The sequence below is a fragment of the Somniosus microcephalus genome, unplaced genomic scaffold, assembly GCF_052327205.1.
Source record: "Somniosus microcephalus isolate GS21.2 unplaced genomic scaffold, FLI_Smic_1.0 unresolved_chr2, whole genome shotgun sequence".
In the NCBI taxonomy this organism is placed as follows: Eukaryota; Metazoa; Chordata; class Chondrichthyes; order Squaliformes; family Somniosidae; genus Somniosus; species Somniosus microcephalus.
The window spans coordinates 8,782,720-8,804,742 of NW_028225180.1; the positions used below are offsets into that span (position 1 = coordinate 8,782,720).

A 22,023-nucleotide genomic window follows, 5' to 3' on the forward strand; every position below is an offset into this window, starting at 1 on the left:
AATCTCTCACACACACTCACACACACACTAACTCGCAATCTCTCTCACACCCTCGCACACACACTAACTCGCAATCTCTCTCACACACTCACACACACACACTAACTCGCAATCTCTCTCACACACTCACACACACACTAACTCGCAATCTCTCTCACACACTCACACACACACTAACTCGCAATCTCTCTCACACACTCACACACACTAACTCGCAATCTCTCACACACACACACTAACTCGCAATCTCTCACACACACTCTCACACACACTAACTCGCAATCGCTCTCACACACACACTAACTCGCAATCTCACTCACACACTCACACACACACTAACTCGCAATCTCTCTCACACACTCACACACACACTAACTCACAATCTCTCTCACACACACACACACACTAACTCACAATCTCTCTCACACACTCACACACACACTAACTCGCAATCTCTCTCACACACACACACACACTAACTCGCAATCTCTCACTCACACTCTCACACACACACTAACTCGCAATCTCTCACTCACACTCACACACACACACACACACACACACTAACTCGCAATCTCTCTCACACACTCACACACACACTAACTCGCAATCTCTCTCACACACACACTAACTCACAATCTCTCTCACACACTCACACACACACTAACTCGCAATCTCTCTCACACACTCACACACACACTAACTCGCAATCTCTCTCACACACACTAACTCGCAATCTCTCTCACACACTCACACACACACTAACTCACAATCTCTCTCACACACTCACACACACACAACTCGCAATCTCTCTCTCACACACACACACTAACTCGCAATCTCTCTCACACACTCACACACACACTAACTCGCAATCTCTCTCACACACTCTCACACACACTAACTCACAATCTCTCTCACTCACTCACACACACACTAACTCGCAATCTCTCTCACACACTCACACACACACTAACTCGCAATCTCTCTCACACACACACACACATTAACTCGCAATCTCTCTCACACACACACACACACTAACTCGCAATCTCTCTCACACACTCACACACACACTAACTCGCAATCTCTCTCACACACTCACACACACTAACTCGCAATCTCTCTCACACACTCACACACACACTAACTCACAATCTCTCTCACACACATACACACTAACTCGCAATCTCTCTCACACACACACACACACTAACTCGCAATCTCTCTCACACTCACACACACACACTAACTCGCAATCTCTCTCACACACTCACACACACACGAACTCGCAATCTCTCTCACACACACACTAACTCGCAATCTCTCTCACACTCACACACACACTAACTCGCAATCTCTCACACACACACACACACACACTAACTCGCAATCTGTCTCACACACACACTAACTCGCAATCTCTCTCACACTCACACACACACTAACTCGCAATCTCTCTCACACACACACACTAACTCGCAATCTCTCTCACACACACACACACACTAACTCGCAATCAACCTCACACACACACACACACACTATCTCGCAATCTCTCTCACACTCACACACACACTAACTCGCAATCTCTCTCACACACACACCCTAACTCGCAATCTCTCTCACACACTCACACACACACTAACTCGCAATCTCTCTCACACACTCACAGACACACTAACTTGCAATCTCTCTCACACACTCACACACGCACTGACTCGCAATCTCTCTCACACACTCACACACACACTAACTCGCAATCTCTCTCACACACTAACTCGCAATCTGTCTCACACACTCACACACACACTAACTCGCAATCTCTCTCACACACTCGCACACACACTAACTCGCAATCTCTCTCACACACTCACACACACATTAACTCGCAATCTCTCTCACACTCACACACACACTAACTCGCAATCTCTCTCACACTCACACACACACTAACTCGCAATCTTTCTCACACACACACACGAACTCGCAATCTCTCTCACACACTCACACACACACTAACTCGCAATCTCTCTCACACACTCACACACACTAACTCGCAATCTCTCTCACACACTCACACACACACTAACTCGCAATCTCTCTCACACACACACACACACACTAACTCGCAATCTCTCTCTCACACACACACACACACTAACTCGCAATCTCTCACTCACACTCTCACACACACACTAACTCGCAATCTCTCACTCACACTCACACACACACACACACACACACTAACTCGCAATCTCTCTCACACACTCACACACACACTAACTCGCAATCTCTCTCACACACACACTAACTCACAATCTCTCTCACACACTCACACACACACTAACTCGCAATCTCTCTCACACACTCACACACACACTAACTCGCAATCTCTCTCACACACACTAACTCGCAATCTCTCTCACGCACTCACACACACACTAACTCACAATCTCTCTCACACACTCACACACACACAACTCGCAATCTCTCTCTCACACTCACACACACTAACTCGCAATCTCTCTCACACACTCACACACACACTAACTCGCAATCTCTCTCACACACTCTCACACACACTAACTCACAATCTCTCTCACTCACTCACACACACACTAACTCGCAATCTCTCTCACACACTCACACACACACTAACTCGCAATCTCTCTCACACACACACACACATTAACTCGCAATCTCTCTCACACACACACACACACTAACTCGCAATCTCTCTCACACACTCACACACACACTAACTCGCAATCTCTCTCACACACTCACACACACTAACTCGCAATCTCTCTCACACACTCACACACACACTAACTCACAATCTCTCTCACACACATACACACTAACTCGCAATCTCTCTCACACACACACACACACTAACTCGCAATCTCTCTCACACTCACACACACACACTAACTCGCAATCTCTCTCACACACTCACACACACACGAACTCGCAATCTCTCTCACACACACACTAACTCGCAATCTCTCTCACACTCACACACACACTAACTCGCAATCTCTCACACACACACACACACACACTAACTCGCAATCTGTCTCACACACACACTAACTCGCAATCTCTCTCACACTCACACACACACTAACTCGCAATCTCTCTCACACACACACACTAACTCGCAATCTCTCTCACACACACACACACACTAACTCGCAATCAACCTCACACACACACACACACACTATCTCGCAATCTCTCTCACACTCACACACACACTAACTCGCAATCTCTCTCACACACACACCCTAACTCGCAATCTCTCTCACACACTCACACACACACTAACTCGCAATCTCTCTCACACACTCACAGACACACTAACTTGCAATCTCTCTCACACACTCACACACGCACTGACTCGCAATCTCTCTCACACTCACACACACACTAACTCGCAATCTCTCTCACACACTCGCACACACACTAACTCGCAATCTCTCTCACACACTCACACACACATTAACTCGCAATCTCTCTCACACTCACACACACACTAACTCGCAATCTCTCTCACACTCACACACACACTAACTCGCAATCTTTCTCACACACACACACGAACTCGCAATCTCTCTCACACACTCACACACACACTAACTCGCAATCTCTCTCACACACTCACACACACACTAACTCGCAATCTCTCTCACACACTCACACACACACTAACTCGCAATCTCTCTCACACACACACACACACTAACTCGCAATCTCTCTCTCACACACACACACACACTAACTCGCAATCTCTCTCACACTCACACACACACTAACTCGCAATCTCTCTCACACACACACACTAACTCGCAATCTCTCTCACACACACACACGCACTAACTCGCAATCTCTCTCACACACTCACACACACACTAACTCGCAATCTCTCTCACACACACACACACACTAACTCACAATCTCTCTCACACACACACACTAACTCGCAATCTCTCACACACACTCACACACACTAACTCGCAATCTCTCTCACACACTCACACACACACTAACTCACAATCTCTCACACTCACTCACACACACACTAACTCGCAATCTCTCTCACGCACTCACACACACACTAACTCGCAATCTCTCTCACACACTCACACACGCACGAACTCGTAATCTCTCTCACACACTCACACACACACTAACTCACAATCTCTCACACTCACTCACACACACACTAACTCGCAATCTCTCACACACACTCACACACACTAACTCACAATCTCTCACACTCACTCACACACACACTAACTCGCAATCTCTCACACACACTCACACACACTAACTCGCAATCTCTCACACACACTCACACACACTAACTCGCAATCTCTCTCACACACTCGCACACACACTAACTCACAATCTCTCACACTCACTCACACACACACTAACTCGCAATCTCTCACACACACTCACACAAACTAACTCGCAATCTCTCTCACACACTCACACACACACGAACTCACAATCTCTCACACTCACTCACATACACACTAACTCGCAATCTCTCACACACACTCACACACACTAACTCGCAATCTCTCACACACACTCACACACACACTAACTCGCAATCTCTCACACTCACTCACACACACACTAACTCGCAATCTCTCTCGCACACTCACACACACACTAACTCGCAATCTCTCTCTCACACTCACACACACACTAACTCGCAATCTCTCTCACACACTCGCACACACACTAACTCGCAATCTCTCTCACACACACACACTAACTCACAATCTCTCTCACACACTCACACACACACTAACTCACAATCTCTCTCACACACTCACACACACTAACTTGCAATCTCTCTCACACACTCACACACATACTAACTCGCAATCTCTCTCACACACTCACACACACACTAACTCGCAATCTCACACACACACTCACACACACACTAACTCGCAATCTCTCTCACACACTCACACACACAGTAACTCGCAATCTCTCTCACACACTCACACACACACTAACTCGCAATCTCACTCACACACTCACACACACACTAACTCGCAATCTCTCTCACACACTCACACACACACTAACTCACAATCTCTCTCACACACTCACACACACACTAACTCACAATCTCTCTCACACATTCACACACACACTAACTCGCAATCTCTCTCACACACTCACACACACACTAACTCACAATCTCTCTCACACACTCGCACACACACTAACTCGCAATCTCTCACACACACACACACACACTAACTCGCAATCTCTCTCACACACTCACACACACACTAACTCGCAATCTCTCTCACACACTCGCACAGACACTAACTCGCAATCTCTCTCACACACTCGCACACACACTAACTCGCAATCTCTCTCACACACTCGCACACACACTAACTCGCAATCTCTCTCACACACACTCACACACGAACTCACAATCTCTCTCACACACTCACACACACACTAACTCGCAATCTCTCTCACACACTCACACACACATTAACTCGCAATCTCTCTCACACACTCACACACACACTAACTCGCAATCTCTCTCACACACTCGCACACACACTAACTCGCAATCTCTCTCACACACTCACACACACACTAACTCACAATCTCTCACACACACTAACTCACAATCTCTCTCACACACACACTCACACTAACTCACAATCTCTCTCACTCACTCACACACACACTAACTCGCAATCTCTCTCACACACTCACACACACACTAACTCGCAATCTCTCTCACACACACACACACACTAACTCGCAATCTCTCTCACACACTCGCACACACACTAACACGCAATCTCTCTCACACACTCGCACACACACTAACTCGCAATCTCTCTCACGCACACTAACTCGCAATCTCTCACACACACTCACACACACACTAACTCGCAATCTCTCTCACACCCTCGCACACACACTAACTCGCAATCTCTCTCACACACTCACACACACACTAACTCGCAATCTCTCTCACACACTCACACACACACTAACTCGCAATCTCTCTCACACACTCACACACACACTAACTCGCAATCTCTCTCACACACTCACACACACACTAACTCGCAATCTCTCACACACTCACACACACACTAACTCGCAATCTCTCTCACACACACACACACACACACTAACTCGCAATCTCTCACACACACTCTCACACACACTAACTCGCAATCGCTCTCACACACACACTAACTCGCAATCTCACTCACACACTCACACACACACTAACTCGCAATCTCTCTCACACACTCACACACACACTAACTCACAATCTCTCTCACACACACACACACACTAACTCACAATCTCTCTCACACACTCACACACACACTAACTCGCAATCTCTCTCACACACTCACACACACACTAACTCGCAATCTCTCACTCACACTCTCACACACACACTAACTCGCAATCTCTCACTCACACTCACACACACACACACACACACACTAACTCGCAATCTCTCTCACACACTCACACACACACCAACTCGCAATCTCTCTCACACACACACTAACTCACAATCTCTCTCACACACTCACACACACACTAACTCGCAATCTCTCTCACACACTCACACACACACTAACTCGCAATCTCTCTCACACACACTAACTCGCAATCTCTCTCACACACTCACACACACACTAACTCACAATCTCTCTCACACACTCACACACACACAACTCGCAATCTCTCTCTCACACTCACACACACTAACTCGCAATCTCTCTCACACACTCACACACACACTAACTCGCAATCTCTCTCACACACTCTCACACACACTAACTCACAATCTCTCTCACTCACTCACACACACACTAACTCGCAATCTCTCTCACACACTCACACACACACTAACTCGCAATCTCTCTCACACACACACACACATTAACTCGCAATCTCTCTCACACACACACACACACTAACTCGCAATCTCTCTCACACACTCACACACACACTAACTCGCAATCTCTCTCACACACTCACACACACTAACTCGCAATCTCTCTCACACACTCACACACACACTAACTCACAATCTCTCTCACACACATACACACTAACTCGCAATCTCTCTCACACACACACACACACTAACTCGCAATCTCTCTCACACTCACACACACACACTAACTCGCAATCTCTCTCACACACTCACACACACACGAACTCGCAATCTCTCTCACACACACACTAACTCGCAATCTCTCTCACACTCACACACACACTAACTCGCAATCTCTCACACACACACACACACACACTAACTCGCAATCTGTCTCACACACACACTAACTCGCAATCTCTCTCACACTCACACACACACTAACTCGCAATCTCTCTCACACACACACACTAACTCGCAATCTCTCTCACACACACACACACACTAACTCGCAATCAACCTCACACACACACACACACACTATCTCGCAATCTCTCTCACACTCACACACACACTAACTCGCAATCTCTCTCACACACACACCCTAACTCGCAATCTCTCTCACACACTCACACACACACTAACTCGCAATCTCTCTCACACACTCACAGACACACTAACTTGCAATCTCTCTCACACACTCACACACGCACTGACTCGCAATCTCTCTCACACACTCACACACACACTAACTCGCAATCTCTCTCACACACTAACTCGCAATCTGTCTCACACACTCACACACACACTAACTCGCAATCTCTCTCACACACTCGCACACACACTAACTCGCAATCTCTCTCACACACTCACACACACATTAACTCGCAATCTCTCTCACACTCACACACACACTAACTCGCAATCTCTCTCACACTCACACACACACTAACTCGCAATCTTTCTCACACACACACACGAACTCGCAATCTCTCTCACACACTCACACACACACTAACTCGCAATCTCTCTCACACACTCACACACACGCTAACTCGCAATCTCTCTCACACACTCACACACACACTAACTCGCAATCTCTCTCACACACACACACACACACACTAACTCGCAATCTCTCTCTCACACACACACACACACTAACTCGCAATCTCTCACTCACACTCTCACACACACACTAACTCGCAATCTTTCACTCACACTCACACACACACACACACACACACTAACTCGCAATCTCTCTCACACACTCACACACACACTAACTCGCAATCTCTCTCACACACACACTAACTCACAATCTCTCTCACACACTCACACACACACTAACTCGCAATCTCTCTCACACACTCACACACACACTAACTCGCAATCTCTCTCACACACACTAACTCGCAATCTCTCTCACACACTCACACACACACTAACTCACAATCTCTCTCACACACTCACACACACACAACTCGCAATCTCTCTCTCACACTCACACACACTAACTCGCAATCTCTCTCACACACTCACACACACACTAACTCGCAATCTCTCTCACACACTCTCACACACACTAACTCACAATCTCTCTCACTCACTCACACACACACTAACTCGCAATCTCTCTCACACACTCACACACACACTAACTCGCAATCTCTCTCACACACACACACACATTAACTCGCAATCTCTCTCACACACACACACACACTAACTCGCAATCTCTCTCACACACTCACACACACACTAACTCGCAATCTCTCTCACACACTCACACACACTAACTCGCAATCTCTCTCACACACTCACACACACACTAACTCACAATCTCTCTCACACACATACACACTAACTCGCAATCTCTCTCACACACACACACACACTAACTCGCAATCTCTCTCACACTCACACACACACACTAACTCGTAATCTCTCTCACACACTCACACACACACGAACTCGCAATCTCTCTCACACACACACTAACTCGCAATCTCTCTCACACTCACACACACACTAACTCGCAATCTCTCACACACACACACACACACACTAACTCGCAATCTGTCTCACACACACACTAACTCGCAATCTCTCTCACACTCACACACACACTAATTCGCAATCTCTCTCACACACACACACTAACTCGCAATCTCTCTCACACACACACACACACTAACTCGCAATCAACCTCACACACACACACACACACTATCTCGCAATCTCTCTCACACTCACACACACACTAACTCGCAATCTCTCTCACACACACACCCTAACTCGCAATCTCTCTCACACACTCACACACACACTAACTCGCAATCTCTCTCACACACTCACAGACACACTAACTTGCAATCTCTCTCACACACTCACACACGCACTGACTCGCAATCTCTCTCACACACTCACACACACACTAACTCGCAATCTCTCTCACACACTAACTCGCAATCTGTCTCACACACTCACACACACACTAACTCGCAATCTCTCTCACACACTCGCACACACACTAACTCGCAATCTCTCTCACACACTCACACACACATTAACTCGCAATCTCTCTCACACTCACACACACACTAACTCGCAATCTCTCTCACACTCACACACACACTAACTCGCAATCTTTCTCACACACACACACGAACTCGCAATCTCTCTCACACACTCACACACACACTAACTCGCAATCTCTCTCACACACTCACACACACTAACTCGCAATCTCTCTCACACACTCACACACACACTAACTCGCAATCTCTCTCACACACACACACACACACACTAACTCGCAATCTCTCTCTCACACACACACACACACTAACTCGCAATCTCTCTCACACTCACACACACACTAACTCGCAATCTCTCTCACACACACACACTAACTCGCAATCTCTCTCACACACACACACGCACTAACTCGCAATCTCTCTCACACACTCACACACACACTAACTCGCAATCTCTCTCACACACACACACACTAACTCGCAATCTCTCTCACACACTCACACACACACTAACTCGCAATCTCTCTCACACACACACACACACACACTAACTCACAATCTCTCTCACACACACACACTAACTCGCAATCTCTCTCACACACTCACACACACACTAACTCGCAATCTCTCTCACACACTCACACACACACTAACTCGCAATCTCTCTCACACACTCACACACACACTAACTCGCAATCTCTCTCACACACTCACACACACACTAACTCGCAATCTCTCTCACACACGCACACACACTAGCTCGCAATCTCTCTCACACACACACGCACACTAACTCGCAATCTCTCTCACACACTCACACACACATTAACTCACAATCTCTCTCACACTCACACACACACACTAACTCGCAATCTCTCTCAAACACACACACACTAACTCGCAATCTCGCTCACACACTCACACACACACTAACTCGCAATCTCTCTCACACACTCACACACACTAACTCACAATCTCTCTCACACACTCACACACACACTAACTCGCAATCTCTCTCACACACACACTAACTCGCAATCTCTCACTCACACACACACACACTAACTCGCAATCTCTCTCAGACACTCACACACACACTAACTCGCAATCTCTCTCACACACACACACACACACTAACTCACAATCTCTTTCAGACACTCACACACACACTAACTCGCAATCTCTCTCACACACTCACACACACACTAACTCGCAATCTCTCTCACACACTAACTCGCAATCTCTCTCACACACTCACACACACACTAACTCACAATCTCTCTCACACACTCACACACACACTAACTCGCAATCTCTCTCTCACACTCACACACACTAACTCGCAATCTCTCTCACACACTCACACACACACTAACTCGCAATCTCTCTCACACACTCTCACACACACTGACTCACAATCTCTCTCACTCACTCACACACACACTAACTCGCAATCTCTCTCACACACTCACACACACACTAACTCGCAATCTCTCTCACACGCTCACACACACACACTAACTCACAATCTCTCTCACACACACTAACTAGCAATCTCTCACACACTCACACACACACTAACTCGCAATCTCTCACACACACACACACACTAACTCGCAATCTCTCACACTCACTCACACACACACTAACTCGCAATCTCTCACACTCACACACACTAACTCGCAATCTCTCACACACACTCACACACACTAACTCGCAATCTCTCACACACACTCACACACACTAACTCGCAATCTCTCACACACTCACACACACACTAACTCGCAATCTCTCACACACACTCACACACACTAACTCGCAATCTCTCACACACACTCACACACACTAACTCGCAATCTCTCACACTCACTCACACACACACTTCCTCTCAATCTCTCACACACACTCACACACACTAACTCACAATCTCTCACACACACTCACACACACTAACTCGCAATCTCTCTCACACACTCACACACACACTAACTCACAATCTCTCACACTCACTCACACACACACTAACTCGCAATCTCTCTCACGCACTCACACACACACTAACTCGCAATCTCTCTCACACACTCACACACGCACGAACTCGTAATCTCTCTCACACACTCACACACACACTAACTCACAATCTCTCACACTCACTCACACACACACTAACTCGCAATCTCTCACACACACTCACACACACTAACTCACAATCTCTCACACTCACTCACACACACACTAACTCGCAATCTCTCACACACACTCACACACACTAACTCGCAATCTCTCACACACACTCACACACACTAACTCGCAATCTCTCTCACACACTCGCACACACACTAACTCACAATCTCTCACACTCACTCACACACACACTAACTCGCAATCTCTCACACACACTCACACAAACTAACTCGCAATCTCTCTCACACACTCACACACACACGAACTCACAATCTCTCACACTCACTCACACACACACTAACTCGCAATCTCTCACACACACTCACACACACTAACTCGCAATCTCTCACACACACTCACACACACACTAACTCGCAATCTCTCACACTCACTCACACACACACTAACTCGCAATCTCTCTCGCACACTCACACACACACTAACTCGCAATCTCTCTCTCACACTCACACACACACTAACTCGCAATCTCTCTCACACACTCGCACACACACTAACTCGCAATCTCTCTCACACACACACACTAACTCACAATCTCTCTCACACACTCACACACTAACTCACAATCTCTCTCACACACTCACACACACTAACTTGCAATCTCTCTCACACACTCACACACATACTAACTCGCAATCTCTCTCACACACTCACACACACTAACTCGCAATCTCACACACACACTCACACACACACTAACTCGCAATCTCTCTCACACACTCACACACACAGTAACTCGCAATCTCTCTCACACACTCACACACACACTAACTCGCAATCTCACTCACACACTCACACACACACTAACTCGCAATCTCTCTCACACACTCACACACACACTAACTCACAATCTCTCTCACACACTCACACACACACTAACTCACAATCTCTCTCACACATTCACACACACACTAACTCGCAATCTCTCTCACACACTCACACACACACTAACTCACAATCTCTCTCACACACTCGCACACACACTAACTCGCAATCTCTCACACACACACACACACACTAACTCGCAATCTCTCTCACACACTCACACACACACTAACTCGCAATCTCTCTCACACACTAGCACAGACACTAACTCGCAATCTCTCTCACACACTCGCACACACACTAACTCGCAATCTCTCTCACACACTCGCACACACACTAACTCGCAATCTCTCTCACACACACTCACACACAAACTCACAATCTGTCTCACACACTCACACACACACTAACTCACAATCTCTCTCACACACTCACACACACATTAACTCGCAATCTCTCTCACACACTCACACACACACTAACTCGCAATCTCTCTCACACACTCGCACACACACTAACTCGCAATCTCTCTCACACACTCACACACACACTAACTCACAATCTCTCACACACACTAACTCACAATCTCTCTCACACACACACTCACACTAACTCACAATCTCTCTCACTCACTCACACACACACTAACTCGCAATCTCTCTCACACACTCACACACACACTAACTCGCAATCTCTCTCACACACACACACACACACTAACTCGCAATCTCTCTCACACACTCGCACACACACTAACACGCAATCTCTCTCACACACTCGCACACACACTAACTCGCAATCTCTCTCACGCACACTAACTCGCAATCTCTCACACACACTCACACACACACTAACTCGCAATCTCTCTCACACCCTCGCACACACACTAACTCGCAATCTCTCTCACACACTCACACACACACTAACTCGCAATCTCTCTCACACACTCACACACACACTAACTCGCAATCTCTCTCACACACTCACACACACACTAACTCGCAATCTCTCTCACACACTCACACACACACTAACTCGCAATCTCTCACACACTCACACACACACTAACTCGCAATCTCTCTCACACACACACACACACACACTAACTCGCAATCTCTCACACACACTCTCACACACACTAACTCGCAATCGCTCTCACACACACACTAACTCGCAATCTCACTCACACACTCACACACACACTAACTCGCAATCTCTCTCACACACTCACACACACACTAACTCACAATCTCTCTCACACACTCACACACACACTAACTCACAATCTCTCTCACACACTCACACACACACTAACTCGCAATCTCTCTCACACACTCGCACACACACTAACTCGCAATCTCTCACACACACACACACACACTAACTCGCAATCTCTCACACACTCACACACACACTAACTCGCAATCACTCTCACACACTCACACACATACTAACTCGTAATCTCTCTCACACACCCACACACACACTAACTCGCAATCTCTCTCACACACTCGCACACACACTAACTCGCAATCTCTCTCACACACTCACACACACACTAACTCACAATCTCTCACACACACTAACTCACAATCTCTCTCACACACACACTCACACACTAACTCGCAATCTCTCACACACACACTCACACACTAACTCGCAATCTCTCTCACACACTCACACACACACTAACTCACAATCTCTCTCACACACTCACACACACACTAACTCGCAATCTCTCTCACACACACACTCACACTATCTTGCAATCTCTCTCACACACACACACACACTAACTCGCAATCTCTCTCACACACTCGCACACACACTAACTCGCAATCCCTCTCACACACTCACACACACACTAACTCACAATCTCTCTCACACACTCACACACACACTAACTCGCAATCTCTCTCACACACTCACACACACACTAACTCGCAATCTCTCTCACACACTCACACACACACTAACTCGCAATCTCTCTCACACACTCACACACACACTAACTCGCAATCTCTCTCACACACTCACACACACTAACTCGCAATCTCTCTCACACACACACACACAAACTCGCAATCTCGCTCACACACTCACACACACACTAACTCGCAATCTCTCTCTCACACACACACACACACTAACTCGCAATCTCTCTCACACACTCACACACACACTAACTCGCAATCTCTCTCACACACTCACACACACACTAACTCGCAATCTCTCACACACTCACACACACACTAACTCGCAATCTCTCTCACACACACACACACACACACACTAACTCGCAATCTCTCACACACACTCTCACACACACTAACTCGCAATCGCTCTCACACACACACTAACTCGCAATCTCTCACACACACTCGCACACACACTAACTCGCAATCTCTCTCACACTCACACACACTAACTCGCAATCTCTCTCACACACACACACACTAACTCGCAATCTCTCACACACACACACACTAACTCGCAATCTCTCACACACACTAACTCGCAATCTCACACACTCACATGCACACTAACTCGCAATCTCTCACACACTCACACACACACTAACTCGCAATCTCTCTCACACACACACACAAACTCGCAATCTCTCTCACACACACACACACACTAACTCGCAATCTCTCACACACACTAACTCGCAATCTCTCACACACACTAACTCACAATCTCTCAATCTCACACACACACACACACACTAACTCGCAATCTCTCACACAAACACTAACTCATAACCTCTCAAACACAATCTCACACACACTAACTCACAATATCTCTCACACACTCGCTCACTCGCACACACACTAACTCTCAATCTCACACACACACTCACACACACCCTAACTCACAATCTCACACACACACACACTCACACACACTAACTCACAATCTCTCACACACACTCACACATTAACTCACAATCACACACACACTAACTCACAATCTCTCACAGACACTCACACACTCACACACACTAACTCACAATCTCTCACACATTTGCTCATTCACACACACATTAACTCACAATCTCTCACACAGACTTGTTCACTCACACACAATAACTCGCAATCTCTCACAGACACACTAACTCGCAATCTCTCACACACACTCACTCACACACACACTAACTTGCAATCTCTCACACTCACACACACTAACTCGCAATCTCTCACACACACACTAACTCGCAATCTCTCACACACACTCGCACACACACACTCACAATCTCTCACACACACACACACTAACTCGCAATCTCACACTCACACACACACTAACTCGCAATCTCTCACACACTCACTCACTAACTCGCAATCTCTCTCACTCTCTCACCCTCACTTGCACACTGACACACTCACTCACACACTCACTCACACATTGACACACGCTCACGCTCTCTCCCACTCACTCGCACACTGACACACACTCATTCGCACCTTCTCACATTCTCAAGCTCACTTGCACACTGACACACATTCACTTACTCTCTCTCACACTCACTCGCTCACTGACACACACTCACTCGCACTCTCTCACCCTCACTTGCACACTAACACACACTCGCACTCTCTCACACTCACACACTGACGCACATACACTCGCTCTCTTTCACACTCACTCGCACACTGACACACACTCACTCGTGCTCTCTCACATTCACTTGCACACTGACACACACTCACTCGTGCTCTCTCACATTCACTTGCACACTGACACACTTTCACTTACTCTCTCTCACGCTCACTCGCTCACTGACACACACTCACTCGCACTCTCTCACCCTCACTTGCACACTAACACACACTCGCACTCTCTCAAACTCACACACTGACGCACATACACTCGCTCTCTTTCACACTCACTCGCACACTGACACACACTCACTCGTGCTCTCTCACATTCACTTGCACACTGACACACACTCACTTGTGCACTCTCACACTGACTCACACACTGACACACACTCACTCACACTCTCTCATGCTCACTCGCACACCGACACACTCACTCGTGCTCTCTCACGCTCACTCGCACACCGACACACACTCACTCGTGCTCTCTCACATTCACTTGCACACTGACACACACTCACTCACACTCTCTCATGCTCACTAGCATACTGACACACACTCACTCACACTCTCTCATACTTGCACATTGACACACACTCGTGCTCTCTGATTCACTCGCACACTGACACACTCACTCGTGCTCTCTCATGCTCACTCGCACACCGACACACTCACTCATGCTCTCTCACACTCACTTGCACACTGACACACTCACTCGTGCTCTCTCCTGCTCACTCGCACACCGACACACTCACTCGTGCTCTCTCACACTCACTAGCACGCTGACACACACTCACTCACACTCTCTCATGCTCAATTGCACACCGATACACACTCACTCATGCTCTCTCACGCTCACTAGCACACTGACACACACTCACTCACACTCTCTCATGCTCACTAGCACACTGACGCACACTCACTCGCACTCTCTCACTCGCACACTGACACACACTCACTCACACTATCTCACACTCGCACACTGACACACTCACTCGCACTCTCACCCTCACTCGCACTCTCTCACCCTCACTCGCACTCTGATGCACACTCACTCGCTCTCTCTCACATTCACGCGCCCACTGACAGACACTCACTCACACTCTCTCATGCTCACTCGCACACCGACACACACTCACTCGTGCTCTCTCCTGCTCACTTGCACACTGATACACACTCACTTGCACTCTCAAGCTCACTCGCACACTGACACACACTCACTCGCACTCTCACCCTCACTCGCACACTGACGCACACTCACTCGCGCTCTCTCACGCTCACACTGACATGCACTCACGCTCGCTCGCACACTGACGTACTCTCGCACACTCACTCGCACACTGACACCCACTCGCTCTTGCATGCTCACTCGCACACTGACACATACACACAATCTCTCACGCTCACTCGCGCTCTCTCACACACTGACAATTGCACACGTACTCGCACACGCACAGTCACATTTGCACGCCCACCCACACCCAGTCCCCATGAGAGACCGCTGCAGTCACTGGATGGGGATCGGAAGCGGGACCCCAGTATGTCCTGCTACAGGGTATTGGTGAGACCACACCTGGAGTACTGCCTACAGTTCTGGTCTCCTTATTTAAGGAAGGATATACTTGCATTGGAGGCAGTTCAGAGACGATTCACTCGGTTGATTCCGGAGATGAGGGGGGTTGACTTATGAGGAAAGGTTGAGCAGGTTGGGCCGATACTCATTGGAATTTAGAAGAATGAGAGGTGATCTTACTGAAACATATAAGATACTGAGGGGGCTCGACAAGGTAGCTGCAAAGAGGATGTTTCCCCTCGTGGGGAAATCTAGAACTCGGGGGCACAGTCTCAGAATAAAGGGTCGCCCTTTTAGAACTGAGATGATGAGGAATTTCTTCTCTCAGAGGGTCGTAAATCTGTGGGATTCTCTGCCCCAGAGAGCCGGGAGGCTGGGTCATTAAATACATTTAAGGTGGAGATAGACAGATTTTTGCAAGATAAGGGAGTGAAGGGTTATGGGGAGCGGGCGGGGAGGTGGAGCTGAGCCCAAGATCAGACCTGATCTCATTAAATGGCGAAGCAGATTCAAAGGGGTCAAATTTCCTACTCCTGCTCCTGTTTCTTATATTCTTACGAAGGGTGGTCCCCTTGCTAACCCACGACATTGAGGATAACTGCAATGGCTCCACTGCCCTGCCCCCATCTCAGCCCAGATCAAATAGGCCAGGATTGGAGCCTGGCCCTTTCCTGCTCTGTGCGCGTGTGTGTGGGTGTGTGGGGGGGAGATACGAGTGTGGGGGTGGATGTTGAGCAGCGCCGCATATTTTAACTGCTTCCTGTTAAAACCTCGAAATTACAGGGCACGGAATTCCAGAGCGGGATCTCTGCCGATTCTGGGGTCGATGACCAGAGCACGGAATTCACTGGCCACATCTCAGCAAAGACGGAGAGGTGACGAGAAAGGTCAGCTTTATATTAATGTCACTCTTAGGATTACTTGACTGGTGTCTCTCAGTCCCTCTCTCTCAGGGTGATATCTGTACACGGACTGGTGTCTCTCAGTCCCCTCTCTCTCAGGGTGATATCTGTACACTGACTGGTGTCTCTCAGTCCCCTCTCCCTCAGGGTGATATCTGTACACTGACTGGTGTCTCTCAGTCCCCTCTCCCTCAGGGAGATATCTGTACACTGACTGGTGTCTCTCAGTCCCCTCTCCCTCAGGGAGATATCTGTACACTGACTGGTGTCTCTCAGTCCCTCTCCCTCAGGGTGATATCTATACACTGACTGGTGTCTCTCAGTCCCTCTCCCTCAGAGAGATATCTGTACACTGACTGGTGTCTCTCAGTCCCTCTCCCTCAGGGAAATATCTGTACACTGACTGGTGTCTCTCAGTCCCCTCTCCCTCAGGGTGATATCTGTACACTGACTGGTGTCTCTCAGTCCCTCTCCCTCAGGGAGATATCTGTACACTGACTGGTGTCTCTCAGTACCCTCTCCCTCAGGGTGATATCTGTACACTGACTGGTGTCTCTCAGTCCCCTCTCCCTCAGGGTGATATCTGTACACTGACTGGTGTCTCTCAGTCCCTCTCCCTCAGGGAGATATCTGTACACTGACTGGTGTCTCTCAGTACCCTCTCCCTCAGGGTGATATCTGTACACTGACTGGTGTCTCTCAGTCCCCTCTCACTCCGGGAGATATCTGTACACTGACTGGTGTCTCTCAGTCCCCTCTCTCTCAGGGTGATATCTGTACACTGACTGGTGTCTCTCAGTCCCCTCTCCCTCAGGGTGATATCTGTACACTGACTGGTGTCTCTCAGTCCCCTCTCACTCCGGGAGATATCTGTACACTGACTGGTGTCTCTCAGTCCCCTCTCCCTCAGGGAGATATCTGTACACTGACTGGTGTCTCTCAGTCCCCTCTCACTCCGGGAGATATCTGTACACTGACTGGTGTCTCTCAGTCCCCTCTCTCTCAGGGTGATATCTGTACACTGACTGGTGTCTCTCAGTCCCCTCTCTCTCAGGGAGATATCTGTACACTGACTGGTGTCTCTCAGTCCCTCTCTCTCAGGGTGATATCAGTACACTGACTGGTGTCTCTCAGTCCCCTCTCTCTCAGGGTGATATCTGTACACTGACTGGTGTCTCTCAGTCCCCTCTCACTCCGGGAGATATCTGTACACTGACTGGTGTCTCTCAGTCCCCTCTCCCTCAGGGTGATATCTGTACACTGACTGGTGTCTCTCAGTCCCTCTCTCTCAGGGTGATATCTGTACACTGACTGGTGTCTCTCAGTCCCCTTTCCCTCAGGGAGATATCTGTACACTGACTGGTGTCTCTCAGTCCCCTCTCTCTCAGGGTGATATCTGTACACTGACTGGTGTCTCTCAGTCCCTCTCCCTCAGGGAGATATCTGTACACTGACTGGTGTCTCTCAGTCCCCTTTCCCTCAGGGAGATATCTGTACACTGACTGGTGTCTCTCAGTCCCCTCTCTCTCAGGGTGATATCTGTACAATGACTGGTGTCTCTCAGTCCCCTCTCTCTCAGGGAGATATCTGTGCACTGACTGGTGTCTCTCAGTCCCCTCTCTCTCAGGGTGATATCTGTACACTGACTGGTGTCTCTCAGTCCCCTCTCTCTCAGGGTGATATCTGTACACTGATTGGTGTCTCTCAGTCCCCTCTCTCTCAGGGTGATATCTGTACACTGACTGGTGTCTCTCAGTCCCCTCTCTCTCAGGGTGATATCTGTACACTGACTGGTGTTTCTCAGTCCCCTTTCCCTCAGGGTGATATCTGTACACTGACTGGTGTCTCTCAGTCCCCTCTCTCTCAGGGTGATATCTGTACACTGACTGGTGTCTCTCAGTCCCTCTCCCTCAGGGAGATATCTGTACACTGACTGGTGTCTCTCAGTCCCCTCTCCCTCAGGGAGATATCTGTAAACTGACTGGTGTCTCTCAGTCCCTCTCTCTCAGGGTGATATCTGTACACTGACTGGTGTCTCTCAGTCCCTCTCTCTCAGGGTGATATCTGTACACTGACTGGTGTCTCTCAGTCCCTCTCCCTCAGGGAGATATCTGTACACTGACTGGTGTCTCTCAGTCCCTCTCTCTCAGGGAGATATCTGTACACTGACTGGTGTCTCTCAGTCCCTCTCTCTCAGGGTGATATCGGTACACTGACTGGTGTCTCTCAGTCCCTCTCTCTCAGGGAGATATCTGTAAACTGACTGGTGTCTCTCAGTCCCTCTATCTCAGGGTGATATCTGTACACTGACTGGTGTCTCTCAGTCCCTCTCCCTCAGCGAAATATCTGTACACTGACTGGTGTATCTCAGTCCCTCTCTCTCAGGGAGATATCTGTACACTGACTGGTGTCTCTCAGTCCCCTCTCCCTCAGGGTGATATCTGTACACTGACTGGTGTCTCTCAGTCCCCTCTCTCTCAGGGTGATATCTGTACACTGACTGGTGTCTCTCAGTCCCTCTCCCTCAGGGAGATGTCTGTACACTGACTGGTGTCTCTCAGTCCCTCTCCCTCAGGGAGATATCTGTACACTGACTGGTGTATCTCAGTCCCTCTCTCTCAGGGAGATATCTGTACACTGACTGGTGTCTCTCAGTCCCTCTCTCTCAGGGAGATATCTGTACACTGACTGGTGTCTCTCAGTCCCCTCTCCCTCAGGGTGATATCTGTACACTGACTGGTGTCTCTCAGTCCCTCTCTCTCAGGGAGATATCTGTACACTGACTGGTGTCTCTCAGTCCCTCTCCCTCAGGGAGATATATGCAGACTGACTGGTGTCTCTCAGTCCCCTCTCCCTCAGGGAGATATCTGTACACTGACTGGTGTCTCTCAGTCCCTCTCTCTCAGGGTGATATCTATGCACTGACTGGTGTCTCTCAGTCCCTCTCCCTCAGGGAGATATCTGTACACTGACTGGTGTCTCTCAGTCCCCTCTCCCTCAGGGAGATATCTGTACACTGACTGGTGTCTCTCAGTCCCTCTCCCTCAGGGAGATATCTGTACACTGACTGGTGTCTCTCAGTCCCTCTCCCTCAGATAGATATCTGTACACTGACTGGTGTCTCTCAGTCCCTCTCTCTCAGGGAGATATCTGTACACTGACTGGTGTCTCTCAGTCCCTCTCCCTCAGGGAGATATCTGTACACTGACTGGTGTTTCTCAGTCCCTCTCCCTCAGGGAGATATCTGTACACTGACTGGTGTCTCTCAGTCCCTCTCCCTCAGGGAGATATCTGTACACTGACTGGTGTCTCTCAGTCCCTCTCCCTCAGGGAGATATCTGTACACTGACTGGTGTCTCTCAGTCCCTCTCTCTCAGGGAGATATCTGTACACTGACTGGTGTCTCTCA

The 22,023-nt window shown here is 48.4% G+C and overlaps 1 protein-coding gene across 1 annotated transcript in view; it reads left to right on the forward strand.

The window, feature by feature from the left end:
• The window catches only part of LOC147092076 (uncharacterized), a 48,976-nt gene that overhangs the window by 23,931 nt on the left and 3,022 nt on the right, over positions 1-22,023 (forward strand). Inside the window, exon 2 of the mRNA XM_085975618.1 lies at positions 18,496-18,599. Coding sequence (XP_085831744.1) covers positions 18,539-18,599 — 61 coding nt within the window. The 5' untranslated portion in view covers positions 18,496-18,538. The remainder of the gene's footprint in view (positions 1-18,495; positions 18,600-22,023) is intronic.